The 19530-nt window shown below is 37.7% G+C and overlaps 1 protein-coding gene across 1 annotated transcript in view; it reads right to left on the reverse strand.

The window, feature by feature from the left end:
* SIM2 (SIM bHLH transcription factor 2) overlaps nucleotides 1-19530 on the reverse strand; it is a 1026265-nt gene that overhangs the window by 291371 nt on the left and 715364 nt on the right. The window contains exon 6 of the mRNA XM_044073136.1: nucleotides 19208-19407. Within this exon, the coding sequence (XP_043929071.1) occupies nucleotides 19208-19407 (200 nt within the window). The remainder of the gene's footprint in view (nucleotides 1-19207; nucleotides 19408-19530) is intronic.

A 19530-nucleotide genomic window follows, 5' to 3' on the forward strand; every position in this document is an offset into this window, starting at 1 on the left:
TGGACATCCAGAGTGATTAGTTTATGGTCTGATCTAACCAGCGACAGGTTGACCTCCAGTGTGGAACACCTGTAGCCCATGTTGTTGATGACCAGGTCCAATATGTTTTCACCTCTGGTAGGGGAGTTTACCAGCTGATCCCAGGCATTTGAGTTGATGAATTCCAGGAAGTGCTGGGCCTGGGAATTTGTACTCAAGTAGTTTTCCCAGTGAATGGTAGGGTAATTGAAATCTCCCAATATTAGGGTGTTAGGTAGGACCTTCATGTTTTCCAGTGTCTCCAGAAAAGTGGAGTGGTGCTCCTGTGTCATGGAGGGTGATCTGTAGCAGGCCACAATTTGCATTGCAGATTTGCCCGATATTAGTTGCTCATGGATGATCTCAGAGGTATCATGCTGCACCACTAACCTGGAGGTGCAGGTGTCCTTGATGAATATGGATTCACCCCCTCCTTTTGTGTTTTGGTCCATGTTCTGTGGCCAAAACGTGTGGTATGAGTTGTAGCCTGGTAGTGCTGGGGTGCTCTCTGGAGCCTTGAACCAGGTTTCAGTTACTGCACAGATGTCAACGTTCTCCATACTGAGGAGTACTTTGAGCGCAAGCATTTTGAGATTTAAACTCCTGGCATTGAGTAGCATAACCCTCAGTTTTTGTTAATTGTGCTGTTTACAGAGGTGAGATTGACTTTTGAGCCTTGCCTAAAAAAGGAACTATGGGGGCAGCTATGTCAAACCCAGAGCTGCTGGACATGCTACATCTAAAGAAATCCCAATCCCTCTGAGCTACACGCTCTAGGGACCTAAACCTTGTCACCACAATAAACAGGATATGCTGGAGGGATAGATTCCTTTCCCAGAGACTTCCCATACTCTGGAACAGGCTACACATCTATATCAAGCAAAGTTCTTCATTAGCACTTTTCAAGAAAAATCTTGATGAGTGGATGGGAAATAGGAAATACACCCTGGGGATCACTTCTGTGTCTCTGCTCGACAATGGCACAAGAAAATAACTTTCTTCGGTGGCGTAAGCCAATGAACCTTGTTGGCTAGGCTTATGTAGGCCCTTGGGCCGATAGCCTAGTACCTACCTATGAACCTATGAGTAATTCTTTGAACTGTTGTGCTTTCTCTCCAGTCAAGTTCCAGGTCTTCAGTCTTGTCTCTGTTGACCTTAGAGCCTTCTCTGACCATTGCTTTTAGCTGATTGAGGCAACCAGTAGTTTATGCTATGGGCTGACTGTTTCACTGAGGATAACATTGCAATCGCTGAGTCTACCACAGTGCCCTTTCCTTATCTGAAGGAAGCCCACCTGAATTGCATGTTGGGCACTCTTGTATGTGATCTTGTGACTGTCTCTTCCTGATCTATGTATTGGCCACCATCAAGCCATTTGCCAGACAGAAATCTAGAATGGCCACTCTTTCTTTCTTCCTGTTGCCCCACCCATGTGGACTCAGGCAGTCCTCATATCCTGTTCTATCTGCCCTGATAGGTGCATTCAAGTCATTCATTATCAATAGCAGTTCTTGTTGTCTTACTTTATCTAGTAGGTCCTGCAGCTGCTGTCTGAATGTACCCGTGCTGTGGGGCATAGGCTGAGATTATGAATACTGCTTATCATTAGGCTGGAGTCTGATTGCCATGAGTCTGTCACTAATTCTGATGATATCCCTCACTGCCTTTTGCAGCCTTTCTCTCTTACCACAATTCCCATTTTCTAACCTGTCCTCCTCCTGAGTAGTAAACTTTGAATCCCAAGCCAAGTAGTTTTGCTGCACTGCCTTTCCATCTTGTCTCTTGGATACACAGGCTATCCAGCCTCCTCTGTACCATCATGTCATCCACTTCCAGGCTGTATCCTGTCAGTGAAGCTACACTGAGTGCAGCGATTCGTAGTTCATGTTTGGAAGGTTGATTGATTTCACATCCAGCTTTCACTCAACAGAGCTATCCTAGCTAACCCAGGGTGTGCAACTGGACACTGATTGGCTAGGCTTTATGGCAGGCACACCCTGGCCAATAGGGGAACATACACCCCTTCAACCATTAGCATAGGTCCCTGGCGTAAGTTGGAATAGGCCAGGTTCGCCTACTTATTACTGTCAAATACCCATACCCATTTGTGGCATTACACAACTCGACTGAATCACCTAGAGCCATATTTTACATTATGAGGTAGCTAGCCCTGCCACAGCATTCGGCCTGTGTTCTGCTTTCTTCTGTCTTGAGGACAATGTGCACCACAGTATTTGCTTAAACTGCTTGGTCCATACAACTTTTCCTCCTATACTGCACCATGTAGAGTCTGTGCTGCTGCCCACAGATCCATTCTTGGGTGAGTTTGAGAAGAAAACACTCGGCATGCTTTTCGGATGTGGGAAGAATCCCAAATAGACCCCTGGCTGCAGAGGAAAGGAGAGGGACAAGAGGATAGATCATAACATAAAAAATCCCTCTCCTCCCAGAAACAGTTGCTGGCGTGACCCCACAGGGTGTTACTGTAGTTCTCACTGTCCTCATAATCTGGAAAGGTTCACAGTTTTATTTGTGCTTTAGCGGGGATGGCTAATATATGACCACACAATATTTTATTGTTGATAGTAAAGTTTATTTAAATGTAAAGAATAAAATGAGAAATTCATGATGATAACTGGTTTACAAATAACCTTTTATACCGGAACCAACTACATTACTTTATTACCAGCTATATATATTAATGAGGGAACTTTTCTTCATAAGTTCCCACAAAGTAAGATCTCATTTAAATATTTCTCTCGTAATCAAATGCTAGAAATAAAGAATAAAAATCTAAGCAGTTAATATGATTGCTTTTATGTTCTTAGTTTTTAATTATAGTTTACTGTGATTTTGTTTAATATTTTGTGCTTTTGTCTCCTGCCTGTGGCCCAACTTGTGGCTGAAAATGGTTATTTAGTTCACCTTACTGATTTGATTATCAAATGTTCTAATCAAATAAATCAAAATTACAGATATAGTTACCAATCATCTAAATCCTTGTACCTCATATATAGTAAAAATGGAAACAATAACTGAACATATCTCTCTGTCTCTCACACTGAGAGAAAGCAGTTGTCATATGTAGCCTGTCACTTACCTTATACTTTTTTGTCAGGCAAAGTTTTCAAAAGCAGTCCTTATAAACTAGTTAGGATATTTCCTAGTACAGCCACAGAACACTCGATATACCAGTGTGTAACTGCTGATATGATTCATATATTTTCGGTCAATAATGCAGAAATTATCTCTACCAGATTTCAGATTAATAAAAATAAATGTATAAATATTGTCTGCATGTACATTCCCCCAGGGAATAATACCAATACCCTAGAAGGCATCCTGCACTGATTAGCTAATACCTATCCCCAAGAAACCATAGTTCTAGGAGATTTTAACATAGACTGGAACTCCTGCTCCTCAGAATCTCCTACTACCCATGTGAACCTATATGGGTTTACTCAGGTCATATCTACCACCACCAGGATAAGCAAATCTAATCACAAAGAAAGTATACTAGACTGGATACTAATCAACAGCCATCCCCAAATGTATACATCAGGGACCCTCCTTGATGACCTTAGTGATCACTTCCTTACCTTTATAGTTAAACACAAAACCAATCATCTCCACCAGCCCACCTATAGAGTAGTTAGAAATAATAAGAGCTTTAATCCTACCAACTTTCAAGATGAGCTCAAATCATGTAACTGGTCTGCCCTAAAATACCTACCCTTGGATGAAGCTGTTGCATACTTTAACAATAAATTCCTTGCCATCCTTAATTCTCATGCTCCTGTTCGCTGCATTAGGACCAAAACAAAAATTGCACCTTGGCTCTCTAAAGATACCAGATCAAAAATCACACTCAGAAACAAGGCATGGGCTATATGGTGTACCACTAAAGCCCCTCTAGATCAATTAAAATACTGGCAATTAAGGAATGAGACAAAAAGATCCATTTTATTAGAAAAAAAACTTCTACTGCTATCTCCAGCAGAGAAATCAAAATAACCCACAAAAGTTTTGGGCAGGCATAAACAAATGACTGCACCCTGGACAAACCACCACACCAACTCCCTCAGCCTCTTCTGATAAACTACCAGAGGATGTCGCTAACACCTTCAACAGTCTCTTCACTGAGACTGTCCAAGCCCTAGCTGGCCAGCTACCCCTGCATTCCTCTAACATACAGGATGCCATTTCCACTACCCAACACTCCTTCAGCTTCCAACCAGTCACTACATTCTTTTATTCGCACCCTAATCAAAAGATTCAAACCCACAACTCTAGCTGCTGATCTTCTCCCTGCTGAATATCTGCAGATGCCATAGCGTATCCCATCTCCATTCTAATCAATCGCACCATATCAGAAGCTACAGTCCCGTCCAACAGGAAAATATCTCATGTCATACCCCTACGTAAAGGTGGTAGCTCTACTGAGCTACTTTGGACCTATAGCTATCTTGTCACCACTAGCAAAAATTATGAGAAAGTGCATCAATAAACAGCTACTTCACTATCTAATCCAAAACAACCTACTGGCCAACTCTCAGCATGGCTTTAGGCCACATCATAGTACCACCTCAGCCCTTCTCACCTTCTCTAATGCTATAAACTATAACAGGAACAAGAACAAATTATCCTCAGCTCTTTTTTTTTTGGACCTCTCAAAGGCTTTTGACATGGTTAATCACCAACTACTCATCCAAACCCTGGAAACAAATTCCTTAGACATGCACTCTCTCCACTGGTTCCAATTTTATCTGAGTGACAGACAACAAACCGTCCTATGGCAGAATAAACTATCCACCCTCCTACCCAACACCCTGGGTATCCCCCAAGGGTCTATTCTGGGACCTCTTTTGTTTTCCATATTCACTAATGACCTACATACTGTCATCCCAAAAGCAAGCTGCATTCAATATGCAGATGACTCCACCTTGATTTGCTCTGCCACCTCCCAGCCAGAACTGCAGACACTAACTCAGGATATTTTTAACAGAGTTGAAAATTGGCTTTCTGATCATTGTCTGATTTTAAACCCCAACAAAACTAAGCTACTACTTTTCTCCCCCACCCAAAAGTCCACAGTATTATCCTTCTCCATTAAGTCTAATAATGGGACCATAATCTCCCCAGATGTCTATACAAAGCTCCTAGGTGTTATCATAGATAACAGTCTTAAATTTGGTATGCAGTCAGTAAAACTATCCAAACCATTAACAAAAAAAACTTGGCTCACTATATAGGATCAAACCATTCCTAACCCCACTTGCCAGAACTGCCATTGCCCCCACTCATCTACTCTCTACCCTTTTCTCTGCCTCCCCTCTACTTACCAACTTAAATAAAACTGGTCTTAATAAACTCTCTAACTGTTATAATCACATAGCTAGATTTGCAACTGGCTTGCCCTATAGAATACATCATTGTATAAACCTAAATAATCTTGACTAGCTAGAACTGCCCAGGTTAATTCAGTACAACCAACTTATAGTAGCTCATAAAGTACTTTACCAACCTGAAAAAACACCTGCACTTAAAAACATTATCTACCCCTACTACAACCCCAGACCACTTCGTTCATCTAATAGACTTACAGTTCAGACTGTCAAAACCAACAACTCAGCCAGTGACTCTCTGTTTGCCAACTCTGTTGGCAAAACTTAGAACTCACTGCCTGCTGACATTACTCTAGAGACATCTATAACTCAATTCAAGAAAAGTCTCAAGCAGTATTTCAGTTCTCATTGGTTATGTCCTTGCTCCAAGCCTGACTAAATCTTTAGTTATATTTGTGTAATAATACTATTTCACCTGCAGTTTATTTGTGTTGTAATTTCTTAGACTATTTTACAAGTTTGTGTGATTGTTTAACTTACTTGTCTCAACAGTGTCTGAAAACTGTTCTTAATTTGTACTATGTATGTTTTCGGTTGCAACTACCTTTGGAGCTTTTCTCCCCGGGCCTCTGCTGAAAATGGACATGTATCCAGTCGGACTATCCCGATCAACAAATGTAAAATAAATAAATAAATCAATAAAAATATTTTGGACCTACAGTTTACTGTAATCTTGCCTAACATTTTATGCACTAAATTATCCATAACATCTACGAAGTCAGATTATCATTTTCCTGCAAACTGCGTTATTCTCACTGCAGCGCAGACAGGACTGCAAGGAAAAGAAATGCAGGGGATAAATAATGCTTCTAGCAAATAAATCAATTACTAGGAAGTACAATTGCACAGCACTTCATAATTAAGGATTTACATGTCCTCTCAAAGAATTACTAAATATGTTTTAATTTTTCAAGACTGGCTATCATTTAAGTCTCACCCATCTAGATAGTAGATTCCCTGGTTAGTAGTTCTTCTTCTTTTGGCTTTTCCCGGTTAGGGGTCGCCACAGTGGATCACCTGTCCGCTCATGATTGGCAGTAGAGATTTACAGTGTCGAGTTGCCAGCCCGGTGCCCAACCTTCCACAGAAGGCACACACACACACTCACTCATGCCTATGGCCAATTTAGAGTGTCCAATCCACCTACAGCATGTCTTTGGAATGTGGGAGGAAACTAGAGCACCCAGAGGAAACCCATGCAACCACAGGGAGGACATGCAGACTCCGCACAGAAGGTAACCCAGCCGAGAATCGAACCGGATAACCTCTTGCTGTGAGGCGGAGATTCCCTGGTTAGTAGTAACAACTGCTTATTTCTGAACACTCCGTTTTTTATTTATTACAGCTTCTCTTTATTAAATAAACTTCTAAATTTTAGTGCTCCGTTATCTACATCCAGACAGATCATCCAGAGTCAAACACAACAAATGTGTCTACATGTGAAAAGCATAATATTACAACAATTTATTACTGTTTTATATTAATATTTAGTTGTGCTTGGTAGATTTAAAATTTCCCCTTTTGTTAACAACATGATTCTTCCCTTGACTTCTCTTTGCCAAAAAATAATTCATAAAGATCAATTACGAATGATGTTTATGGGACTAAACTGCCTTTGAACATGAAGCCAGTGCTGTGATGTAGAGAGATTGAGCCCTAACTATGGCAGCCTGAGACCTGTTAGAAGGTCAGATGTCTGTGGTGTTAGCAGGCAAGGATAAGCATCCTTATTTCTGGGGGAGGGACGTTCATCTTGGTGCTTCCTGATGGAGGTATGGTGAAGAAGGGAGTAGTCCTCAAACAGTTCTGGGATGGCATGGCTGCAATGGAAGACGAGGGCAACAGAATAGGCCATAACATAAAAAAATCCCTCCCCCTCACAGAAGCAGTTGCTAACAAGAACCCCCATGATGTTATTCAGTTCCACATTGGCCCCAGCCCAAAAAAAAATCAGCGTTGGTCTGGGGGATGAATGAGGGGCTAGAAAAACTGACAATGGACAGGGGCACTGGAGTAGAAAAAAGGAAGTAATGAAGCAAGTGGGGAGGGAACAAAAAATGATTTGAACATTATTATGTTTACTTTTTGGAAAAAAACATATATGTTCTTATATTATTTTTGTTGTATATTAAATTTTATAAGCAATATTGTTGTAGATTGTTTTGTTTGTGGGAGATGCAAGTATGCTACATTACTACAAACATTGTTAGATATTTACATTCTGATTTTCAGGAAATTTCTTATTAACATGAGGTTGTGGGTGAACACAATGATGGTTATTATCTTTATATATATATATATATATATATATATATATATATATATATATATATATATATATATATATATATATATATATATATATATATATATGGGTTGACTATACGGGTTCCTATTAGATGACCAAAGACGCATTCTATCGAACGTGTCTTGGTTGAACTTAAAACAACGAAAAGGCAAAATAGAGAAGTGGCTTTTAAGCAAATTCTTTCCCAGGGAAAGAATTTGCTTGGCCACTTCCATTACTTTGCTGTTTTCGGCAGTGTAGTGCGATCTCGGAGTTGGTATATTTAAGTAGGGGGGTGTGGGGGTCGAAGCCCCCCCCCCCACTTTATGTATTCTTTCAATTCTTTTTTTTTTTTGGAACAGCAATTTTTTTTTCCATTGGAAAGAAAAACGCTGTTTTGAGCTTTCAAGATTGTAAGCTTTCACTTACATGGGGTCGATAATTCATCGTTCACTTTTTTTAAGCATTTGATGATATAATATAGACCCTACTATACATGGTCAACATTTCAGAATGTCAAAGACCTTATGGCCGAGACCATATGATCGACATTCGAAATGTCGACCATGTAATAATAAAAAAAAAACAACAATAACTTACCTTCACACCCCTGTAACTTAAATATACCAATTCCGAGATTGCATTACAGTGCATAAGATGGAAATCTTTCCTTTCCACACTGTACGAAGATGCCGGTTCCACATGGTCGACATTTCGAATGTTGATCATATGGTCTTGGCCATATGGTCTTCAATATTCTGAAATGTCGACCATGTGAAGGGGACCCATATATATATATATATATATATATATATATATATATATATATCTCAGTTAAATATAAATAGTGCATATCTGCTTCTTTCTCATATTTTCAGAAAAATACCAAGATGACAACTTATGAGACTGGAAAGGAATGTAACATTTGATATAGCAGAGCATGCTGACAGTTTTTTTTTATTTCTTTTTTTAGCTCCATTTATGTGACCTTCAGCTACTGTAAACTGCTCTGTATGGCTGCTCCTATAGCCAAATTTGTTTCTTATAGTCCCTGGTACTATCTTCTGGGGCTGAAATCACTCCATTGGTGGGCTGAGAAAGGAAGTAGCTCATAACATAGGAGCTGACATCATTACATAAGTTATATTGCATAACGGGATTTTTTGTATACTCTCACTGGGTGGAGTTACTATCATCATTTGCATTACCACATGTTGCATCAGTTAGCTCCTGCCCCTTTGTGCTGAATTGCAGTGGCAATCTGTCATGCAATTGCAGCAATACTCCATCACCTTTTGCAGTTCATATCATTGGCAGAAACCCTTCACTCCCAGATTATGTTGAGAACTCTGAGATACAGAATTGTGTTACATAAAAGCAGTATTCAGTGGGTTTACTACATGAAGTTATTAATAATATAGGTGTAATACAATGTCAGGATTTCATGCAAATGATTATATATGTCATCCAGTCAGGAAAAAACTTTGGAACCACAATACTCAAAATTAAAACCTAAACAAATGAAAGAAGACAACAGCAATTTGGAGTGCTCAACAAAACTCCTGTCCTTTGTATCCAGTTGAGTTCTTTCTTTTGTAAGAACAAGCCTCATCAAATCTTATAATCAAAGATTCACAGTAAGTCAAGTACATATACTAGAAAGATATTTACATAACAGAAGAGCTATACAATTTTAATGGCTGGAGCAGCCAATGAACTGGATGTTATGCTTCATCATCAAGACTTATGAAAACATTTCCATATGGGCTAGAGTTGTCAGTTAGCAGGGCTTGTCATTCGGTAGATGTAATAACTATCCAGGCAACCAGTTAGCAAGTAGCCAGTGTGAGTTGCGGGAGGCAGCAAACTTTGTCCAATAAGAAGGCTGGGGGGGGTAACTACAGGACTGCAATATGAGCTGATGCAGGCAATACAGAATGGAAGGCCATGAGCCAAAAGAACCAGATATGAGAGGGAAGTAGGCCAATTGAGCCATGAATCATGGGATGTCAGGAAAGCCCAGGTAACCAGTCATGGCAAGAAAAAAACAATCTAGCCAACAACAGTATCTTATGTAGCAAGAGTGTATGCAGGAACTCAAAGAACCACCGAAATCCACTACCAAGCTTGCCAGCTATTACTATGATAACACACGATTTAAAGAAAAATACAAAAGTAAAGAATGAACACATAAAGGGGACTCTTATACGGCTGAGTGTCAGAAATGCAATGGCCCAGAATTTTACATAGCAGCTAGATGAAGGACTCAGCCAGTGAATAAGTTCAAGTTGGTTTTAAGAAATCAGATCGAAGGAATATTACAAGATAGGAAAGACAAAGAAGTAAAGAAGAAGACAGTCATAATCATGAAAGGATCCCTTATCCAGGCCTAGAGACAGAAACACCCAGGAAAAAAATGCATTATGAGATTGAGCTTGTTCCAGTAGCTTATTAGTAGAACAGTCACCTGTAGCACCTGAGGTATATTAATCTAGGCAGTTTCAGGACACTCGTGACAAATGTACTTCACTAAAATGGGGTGATGAACGGCCATTAAGCCTTACCTGCCAAGCTAGCTCAGTCTTTTTCAGGGGAGAATTGTATTTTGCACATGATGGGTTTTGGGATATAACTTATAAGTAAAAGAAGAGCTGCTGGATATGCCATATCATGTTTATTGTTGAGCTGCATCCTGAATGAGGTGTACAATGAGGGACAATAAGTATGCTACATGTATGAACTGGAACATAAAGATCTACTGTGCATCTAAGATATTATTATTATTATTATTATAAGCTGCAAACAAGTCATTTGGACCACCTGCACTGGCCATTAAAAGGAAGTGGCAGAAGGCAGAAGCAATATGATTAGCAGCCCACAGCATGCAAAGTTAAGCATTTGACCCATTTAGGTTTGAGGGCTACAAATGGGGTAAATGAACTGCAAACTGAATAATGTGGTGGTCTGTGAACACTGCCTGGTGAAATCATTTCTACATCTTTTTCACAGTTGAGATGACTAGTAATTTGGAAATAATTTATATATGGCCTCTCATTTTATTAACATACTGATTGTCTGAATAAATATATGTTTTTCCACATGGTTGGCCTATTTACTAGCCGTAAGCATGAAACTTTATGCTCACTTCCTTTTATTTCCAGGACTTTTTTTCCTCTTCCCTCAACAGTTAGTGTTGGAAAAAGTGTATGGAGCAGGGATTCATAGTTAGTGCAGCATAATACAAATAAAACTTTTGTTATCCTTGTAATAAATGCCATCCATAATATTACAAAACAGGAAGAATCCAAGTGTAGTGAAAAAGCTACTTTAAAGTGTGACACACCTCTTATAGTGAAGGGAAAAGTTAGAGGCATCTACAGTTTACCTCTGTCTGCCTCTTAACTGCTCAAAATACTTTAGATAATTGTAGTAGCTGTTGTTTTTGTATCCTATTTCACAGAATTCATATATTAAGAAGCCCGCTATAACCAAGGGTGCATGTACAGGGGCATAAATCACTTACCTTTGTTTTTACTGATGTAATCTCCCCTGTGTGGGCCACTTTCATGATTAAGCATCCTTGGGCACCCTCTCCCCTGTGTGGTCTACTTTCATGATTAAGCAGCCTTGAGCACCCTCACCCCTGTGTGGTCTACTTTCATGTTTAAACATCCTTGAGCACCCTCTCCCCCGTGTGGTCTACTTTCATGTTTAGGCATCCTTGAGCACCCTCTCCCCCGTGTGGTCTACTTTCATGTTTAAGCATCCCTGAGCACCTTGTCCCCCTGTGTGGTCTACTTTCATGTTTAAGCATCCTTGAGCACGCTCTCCCCCATGTGGTCTACTTTCATGTTTAAGCATCCTTGAGCACCCTCTCCCCCGTGTGGTCTACTTTCATGTTTAGGCATCCCTGAGCACCTTGCCCCCCTGTGTGGTCTACTTTCATGTTTAGGCATCCTTGAGCACCCTCTCCCCCGTGTGGTCTACTTTCATGATTAAGCATCCTTGAGCACGCTCTCCCCCATGTGGTCTACTTTCATGTTTAAGCATCCTTGAGCACCCTCTCCCCCGTGTGGTCTACTTTCATGTTTAGGCATCCCTGAGCACCTTGCCCCCCTGTGTGGTCTACTTTCATGTTTAGGCATCCTAGAGCACCTTGTCCCCCGTGTGGTCTACTTTCATGATTAAGCATCCTTGAGCACGCTCTCCCCCATGTGGTCTACTTTCATGTTTAAACATCCTTGAGCATCCAGCAGTACATCAGTGCAGTTGCACTGCTCTTCATTCTGCAGGGTTTGCCTTATCACTAGTTTACAGTGATGAACACGTTCACTTTTACTTTCTGTATTTTAACAGCCACAGGAAAACTCTGCCTCAGGTCATTTATTTACCTTTACTGAGCTGGGTGTGCAGAATTGCTAGATGAGGTAGTAGAAAGGTTCAGTTCAACTGTTTTAAGCATCCTAAACAGCCTTGCACCATTATGTAGAAAGAGTGTAAAATCTTAAATTTGCCCGTTGGCTTACTAATCAGAGTAAAGGTCTTATACAAAATAGAGACAAGCCATGGAAAGAGCAGCAGAAACTTAAAAATAAAACCTACAGCGTTTTAAAGAACTTTGTATCATTACCAAAAAGCAAGTCAACCTTGATAAGAAACAATACTATTCTGACTTAAAAATAACCACAGATATAATCCCCCAAAAGTCTAGCCATTCATTAACCACATTTTACACCCAGGAATTAACAATGTCCCTAATCCTTGTCCCAAAACCTCTCCTTTAGAAACAGCCACCAAGTTTAAGTCATACTTCATTGACAGCATAGCTGTACTCACCAATGAATCCTTTCCTGACTCCCTTAACTCATGACTACAATCATCCACTAATACCCCCACCCTCACACTAAAGTAATTTTCAACCTCCTTCACAAAATGTTATTATCCAAACTTTCCCTTCTAGTATGGTAGACTGGGCTTTGAACACTGTTTTAGATGGTGTTTTAGTATACGAAAGACACTTATTACAACAAAAACGTACCAAAATTGATAGAGATACCAAAGATTTTAGGGAAGGCCATGACTTCACTTAGCCTAGGATTAATAGAGAAATGGGACATAATGTCTATGCGAAAGTAAATGCTGCCCATTCGCAAAATAACAAACAAATGGACGTTGTTAATGCAACACAGAATGCTACTTCTGTTCCTGCTCAGATAGTTGACACTACAGTGAATACTGCTTTGGATGTTAGTGGCAATGCCATTCATTTCAGTAATAAACAGAAGGAAGCAAATCCTATTAAGAATGTTCCAGCAGATAAAATAATTGAGAATTCAAATGTATATGTTCTTCCATCTTCGTCTGTGCAAAGTGACTGCACACAAAGTAATAATGATACTAATAGTGATGCGGTGACTACTGATCAACAAATAGTTAGGCCTAAGGTTCCTAGTAACAACAGGAATTCTATGGGTTTTCAACCATTTCCCCTTCCCATATCAATGGAGAAAGGGATGAAGAGAGATCGTTCTGCCAGTCGTGGCAGGACAAAGTGAAAACATTCAACAGAGAGACAATCCAATCAGAGTCTCAAGAGAATGTGACAACGAACAGTGACATCTTGACTGTGAATATTTCGAAGAGAGTATTGAGTGCAGATGAAATTAATGTCTTAAACAAAGGCTTAAGTTTTATTCCGACTAGTACTAATAATTTGACAGAAGTTTTAATAGACATTAAAATGTTTTTAAGAAATGTCTTATTACAATATGAATTTGGTACGTTGTCTAATGAAAGGAAAATTAGTTTTAAGAAACCAAGCACTTATATACCTAATAGTCATCCAATAACAGATGTGTTTTATAGCTTAGTAGTGGATGAATTACATGAATATTATAGTGACTCTAAAGCAAGCAAATCTAATAAAAGTTACAATAATTTTACAGTCAAAGGCAGGACAGCTTTATCCAGGTTACGGAATGATCATACTATGACAATGAGACCAGCAGACAAAGGTGGCCCTATAGTTGTAATGGGCTATGAAGGATATCAAGAAGCTATGTCTAAATTGTTGAGTGATGAAAAACACTACAGACTTATAGATAGTGATAGAGTCGAATAAATTACATATCAATTCTTTAATTTGATTACTGATTTAATCATTAGCTTTGATATTACCCCAGACTTGGGTAATTACCTGTTGGTAGAGTTTCCTATGATTCCTGCTATACAAGGTTTACCCAAAGTCCATAAAGACAGTTTAAATCCACCAGTGAGACCTATAGTCTCAGGGAAAGGCTGGTGTACCAAACCTTTTTCGGTATATGTAGAGAAAGCCCTAAGACCAGTACTTGACAAGAATGTTTTTGTTCTTAAGGACACTAAACAATTTTTGCTGGATCTATATGATTATATGAATACACAAATGTTAAATTCAGACATCTTAATTGTTACTTTAGATGTCCAGTCACTATTTACAGTGATACCTAATACCAATGGTATAGATTCAGTTAGAGAATATTTAACTGCATATAGTGATTTTGACCATAAACATATAGAGTTATTAAGTCTCTTTTTGGAAGTGATATTAGAAAATAACATCTTTGTATTTGAAGAAAGTTTTTATATCCAATGTGATGGTGTAGCTACGGGCACTTCATGTGACAATAGATACGCCAACATGGTATTGGCTTGTTGGGAAGAAAATTGCCTTTTTAAAAAGGACATCTATAAAAGGCATGTCTTGTTTTACTGTCATTTTGTAGATGACATTTTCCTTCTTTGGAATGGGAAAGTGGAAGAACTGGAAAAATTTGTTATAGACATGAATAGTATGACTAGCTTTCTGAAATGCACTTATAATTACTCTAATATTTACATTGAATATTTAGATGTATATATAGAGAGAGTTATGTATAATTATATTAACACAGGAGTTTACAGGAAGCAATGCCATAAAAATAATTTATTACATAGACGAAGTATGCATCCCCATTATATTTTTAAAAACATCATAAGGGGACAAGGCATGCGTATTTCTCGATTAAATGCCACATACACAGGCTATCATGAAGCTTTAAATGAGTTTAAAAGTAGACTATTAAGTCGAGGCTACAATGCAAAAGAAGTTGACAGGGGCCTTTTAGATTTGGATGTATTAAAGGAAGATAGAGCTGCACCTTATTTTTTCCATTAGGGTTGAACATGATAGAATTATTAAACAGGAAGATAAGAATATAAAAATACCAATGTACTATACAAATGATAACAAAGCCATTTACAATATTATTAACAATCACTGGAAGATACTTACTAGTAGTTCTGATTTTTAGGGAGATTGTGGAGATAAACCATCTTTTAGATTCAAAAATAGACCCAATCTTAAAAAACTATTATGTTTTAACACTAACAGATATATTTCAAATGATGTCTCGAAAACCAAGCCATGTGGACATTGTAACTATTGCAACTATATGAACACCAAGGGCCACTTTATTCATCCAGATACTGGACAGTTGTATAAATTTAGAATAGATGCTGACTGTAATACAGCGAACATAGTTTACATAGCTGAATGTGACACGTGTATTTCATTCTATATAGGGAAAACCAATAGATCTTTTTGAACAAGGATCAGAGAACATCTATATGCTATTAAAATACAGTATCAGAACAATGCCTTAGCCAAACATGTTCTGTTGTGTGATAACCATCATACATTTAAATTCATGGCTATAGATGTTATTAATCCTATCATTAGACAAGGAAACATTAGGAACAGTACTGAAAAAAAAGAAATGACATGGATTTTGAAACTCAGAGCAGATAGAGGTCATGGTCTTAATGAAAGGGCATCTCTTAAACCTGTCTTAAAAGCCCATTAGGGAATTACATAATATAGTATACATATGCTTATACAATACTCATCATACACAATAAATTTATATGTTTAGGAAGTATACGTATTATAAATGAATAGGTATGTTTAAGATTATTTATCTTTTTTATAATTTTTGTATTTGTGTTTATTAGCATGTATGTTTTTTAAATATGTTTTTTAAATATGTTTTTTAAAATTGTGTATAGTAAGATACGATATAGCAAGGCTTGTATTTTAGATATATTCATATATTTTTTAACTTGACTTTTCAAGTATAAGTGCTTTCTGATGTATTAAATGTTGTTAAAGGTTAACACATAATTAACAATTAAGTTACGTCATGATTCACCGTTAGTACATATAGGAGTCTTTGTAAAAATGTGCTATTTGGTCTGAAGAAGCTGTTGTGAAAGCGCTTACCTGTGCACTTTATTAAATTACTATCTCTAGTAGAAGAAGAAGTATAGTTTTATTTCACTTCTGAGTTTGATGCATGGTCGCACACACCAAAAAGTTTTTTACTTGTGTTACATTTTATTCTTTTCTTGGTGTGTGGCATTCACTCCGTTGAGTGTACTATTTGTTATTATCATATCTTCTTTATCCCTAGACTTACCAAAAGCTTTCAACACTGTGTCGCATAAAACACTCCTACTACAACTGTCCACAAACGGTATCTCACAACCTACTCTTCAGAGGTTTAATTATTACTTGCGGACACTACCAGACTGTCAAGTGGAATTCTCCCCTTTTCCCTTTTTTACCATTATTACAGTTATCTCACATGGCTCTATCCTTTGCCCTCTTTTGTTTAATGTCTTTATAAACAATCTTCATACTTCCATGCAACAAGTGTCTCTTGTATGGTATGCAGATAAGTCCACCCTTATATACCTGTCAGACAATCTAGAAAACTTTGAAAAGATTATACAACATGCCTTTAACTCTCTTGGAAACTGGCTTTGTAACCACCAACTCCGTCTTAATCCAAAGAAAACCAAACTCCTTTTATTTTTCCCCAAATCACTTCCCCTAGAGAAACATAACTTTAAAATCACATCCCTAGACAATATGTCAGTTGAAGAAGTGCCCCATCCAAAAATGCTGGGAGTTACAATAGATGACAGCCTCAAATATGACTCCACATACAGAGCAATATAAAAAAAAAACACAAAAGATAGGAATGCTATATAGAGCCAAACAAATCTTTAGTGCATTCACCAGAGTCCCTCTTGCTACTACATACGTACTCCCCTCTCATTTACCCTACAATTTAAACTAGGACAGCATTACAACAAGATTTGCAGCTAATACAATCACAGAACACATCAGTGTTCTGCACTAAATTGGCTAAAACTATCCCACTAACTAAATTATATCCAGCCTCTCTTAATACACAAAACTCAATTTAATCCCATTTCTTGCTCACCTGTAAGTAAATTCTCCACCGCTACCTGTATCTATACATACATACATATACTGAAACATGTAACCTTATAAATTTCTACTTTGGACCTTTTCTCCCCGAGCTTCCGCTGAAAAAGGGCTTTAACCCAGTTGGACTATCCCGGTTAACAAATGTCAAATAAATAGATAGATAGATAGATAGATAGATAGATAGATAGATAGATAGATAGATAGATAGACAGATAGATAGATAGATAGATAGATAGATAGATAGATAGATAGATAGATAGATAGACAGACAGACAGATAGATAGATAGATAGATAGATAGATAGATAGATAGATAGATAGATAGATAGAAAGATAGATAGATAGATAGATAGATAGATAGATAGATAGATAGATAGATAGATAGATAGATAGATAGATAGATAGATAGATAGATAGATAGATAGATAGATAGATAGATAGATAGATAGATAGATTGATCTATAGATAGATAAAAAGATAGATAGATAGATAGATAGATAGATAGATAGATAGATAGATAGATAAAAAGATAGATAGATAGATAAATACTTCCCAAACTATCACCTTCAGTGTTTTGACAAAAGTCTACTTGACATGTATAAGTGTTACAAAAACTGTGGTCAAAGTCTGTACTCTGTACACTGTGCAGCAAAAGTCTGGAATTCAATCCCTGCACCATTCAGGGAAAAACACAACATTCACTTATTTAAGCTGCACCTGAAAGAATTCCTCTCAGACTGCTGTTTATGCACATATGCTGCTCTCCTGGGTAAAGCTTTCAGCTCATTCTCCTCTAATGCCTATGGCCACCCAGTCGCTTCTTTCTCTTACTGTTATTTCCCTTTACTCCTATTTCCCATATCTACTCCACTTATTACCTAGACAAAATATTTATTTTTTACTCTCTCTTCCTTTCCTCTCCTCCTTATTCACTGTTTGATTGTTCTACTCTGACATTTGCTTTATGAGTGAATAATAAACTCTCAGACTTACAACATCGGCATGTTCCAGTGCTATATCATATTGTATTTTTCCTTGTTTTAATGATACCATATGTGTATTATTCTACATGTCATATGTGCATCGATATTTGCATTAATCCATGTGTTTAGATGATATCAATTTTCACCTACGTAAATGTATTTTCTGTTCTTTTATTTGTGGAGTTTTTCCCCCAGCCTTCACTGAATAGAAGTGAAAGTATTCAGTCTGACTTTTCTAGTAAACAAATATCAACAAATAAATAAACTATTGTTCTATTTCTCTTTCTCAGACTGGTATTTTAAACCTTATAAAGCAGTTTGTCACACAAGTAAAAATTTTCAGCACAGGATATTCTGAATCTAAAGATGGAGCTATGGTTTTTAATAAAGACTTTGAGCTGCCTGGAGGACTCCTATACTTGTTTTCTGAGTCATAACTGGGGAAAAATTTGAACTCATGGCCTTTCATCAAATTCACAGACATTGCAGCAGACAATACGACCACCATCAATTTGACACCTTAAAAATATATGTGTTTTTTGGGGGGAAATTCCCCTTTGTAAATATACTAACTATAAGACTGCTCATCCTTATGGGTAGGAGAAAATTCTATTGTCTCAATTTTCCATAATCTTAGAAGAAATACAGTTGCAGTGTGTGAGTATACAGAACTAAATAAAATGAAATTGACTGAATCTCTACTTTATTGAACTTGCTTAAATCCCATTCTCCCAAAATGTCAGTGTAGGGGTTCAGTGGTGTTACTCACCTCCTACTATCCTATATACCATGCCTTCATTGAATTTAGGAAGGCTGTTACTGTTTCCCAAAATCTGCTAATACAACTATGTGAATATGACCAGTATATAATATGTGATATGGTACCTTTTCATACATTGTTTTATACAGAAGCAGTGCTTTTAAAGTCTGAGAAGCAATTTTAAACATTAGAAGTGTGCAGTTTAAAACTCCTTTAATGCATATTCTGCCAACCAGTTTTTGTTTTGATATTACCTTTTTATGTTCATACCTCTAAATTGATAGTGTAACCTGTATCAGCCATATTGATTCATTTTTTTTCAGATTCTATTTGTGAACTTATGTTTTATGAAACCTGTGATGGGTCTAAATGATTTATGAAACTTACTATTGATAAGATGAAACATGTCATAAAGAAGTAGTTATATTTTTTGGCTTACCTAGAATCCAAAAATATCAACTTCAGATCTAGACTTGCTCGGAACATAAACATGTTGCTGTGAAGCTTAATCTCTGTAATGGCACTGGGAGGCAGGGACTGTCCTACAGCCACTAGACCAACGATTTGGTAACAAGAATCATAGATAGTCAAATCCAGCACATACTGTCGGATCTTGAGATAGCCACTGCAGTGTATCACCTGAAGACAAAACAAAATGGAGTTCTTAAAAAAAAAAGGAATAAAGATATTTTGAATGAATTAATGAAAGTATAAAAAGGGATCAGATGCAGAATTTTTAATATCTGGAAATTCAGAAGCTGG

Source organism: Protopterus annectens, chromosome 5.part1 (assembly GCF_019279795.1).
Source record: "Protopterus annectens isolate FY-2018-M chromosome 5.part1, PAN1.0, whole genome shotgun sequence".
In the NCBI taxonomy this organism is placed as follows: Eukaryota; Metazoa; Chordata; order Ceratodontiformes; family Protopteridae; genus Protopterus; species Protopterus annectens.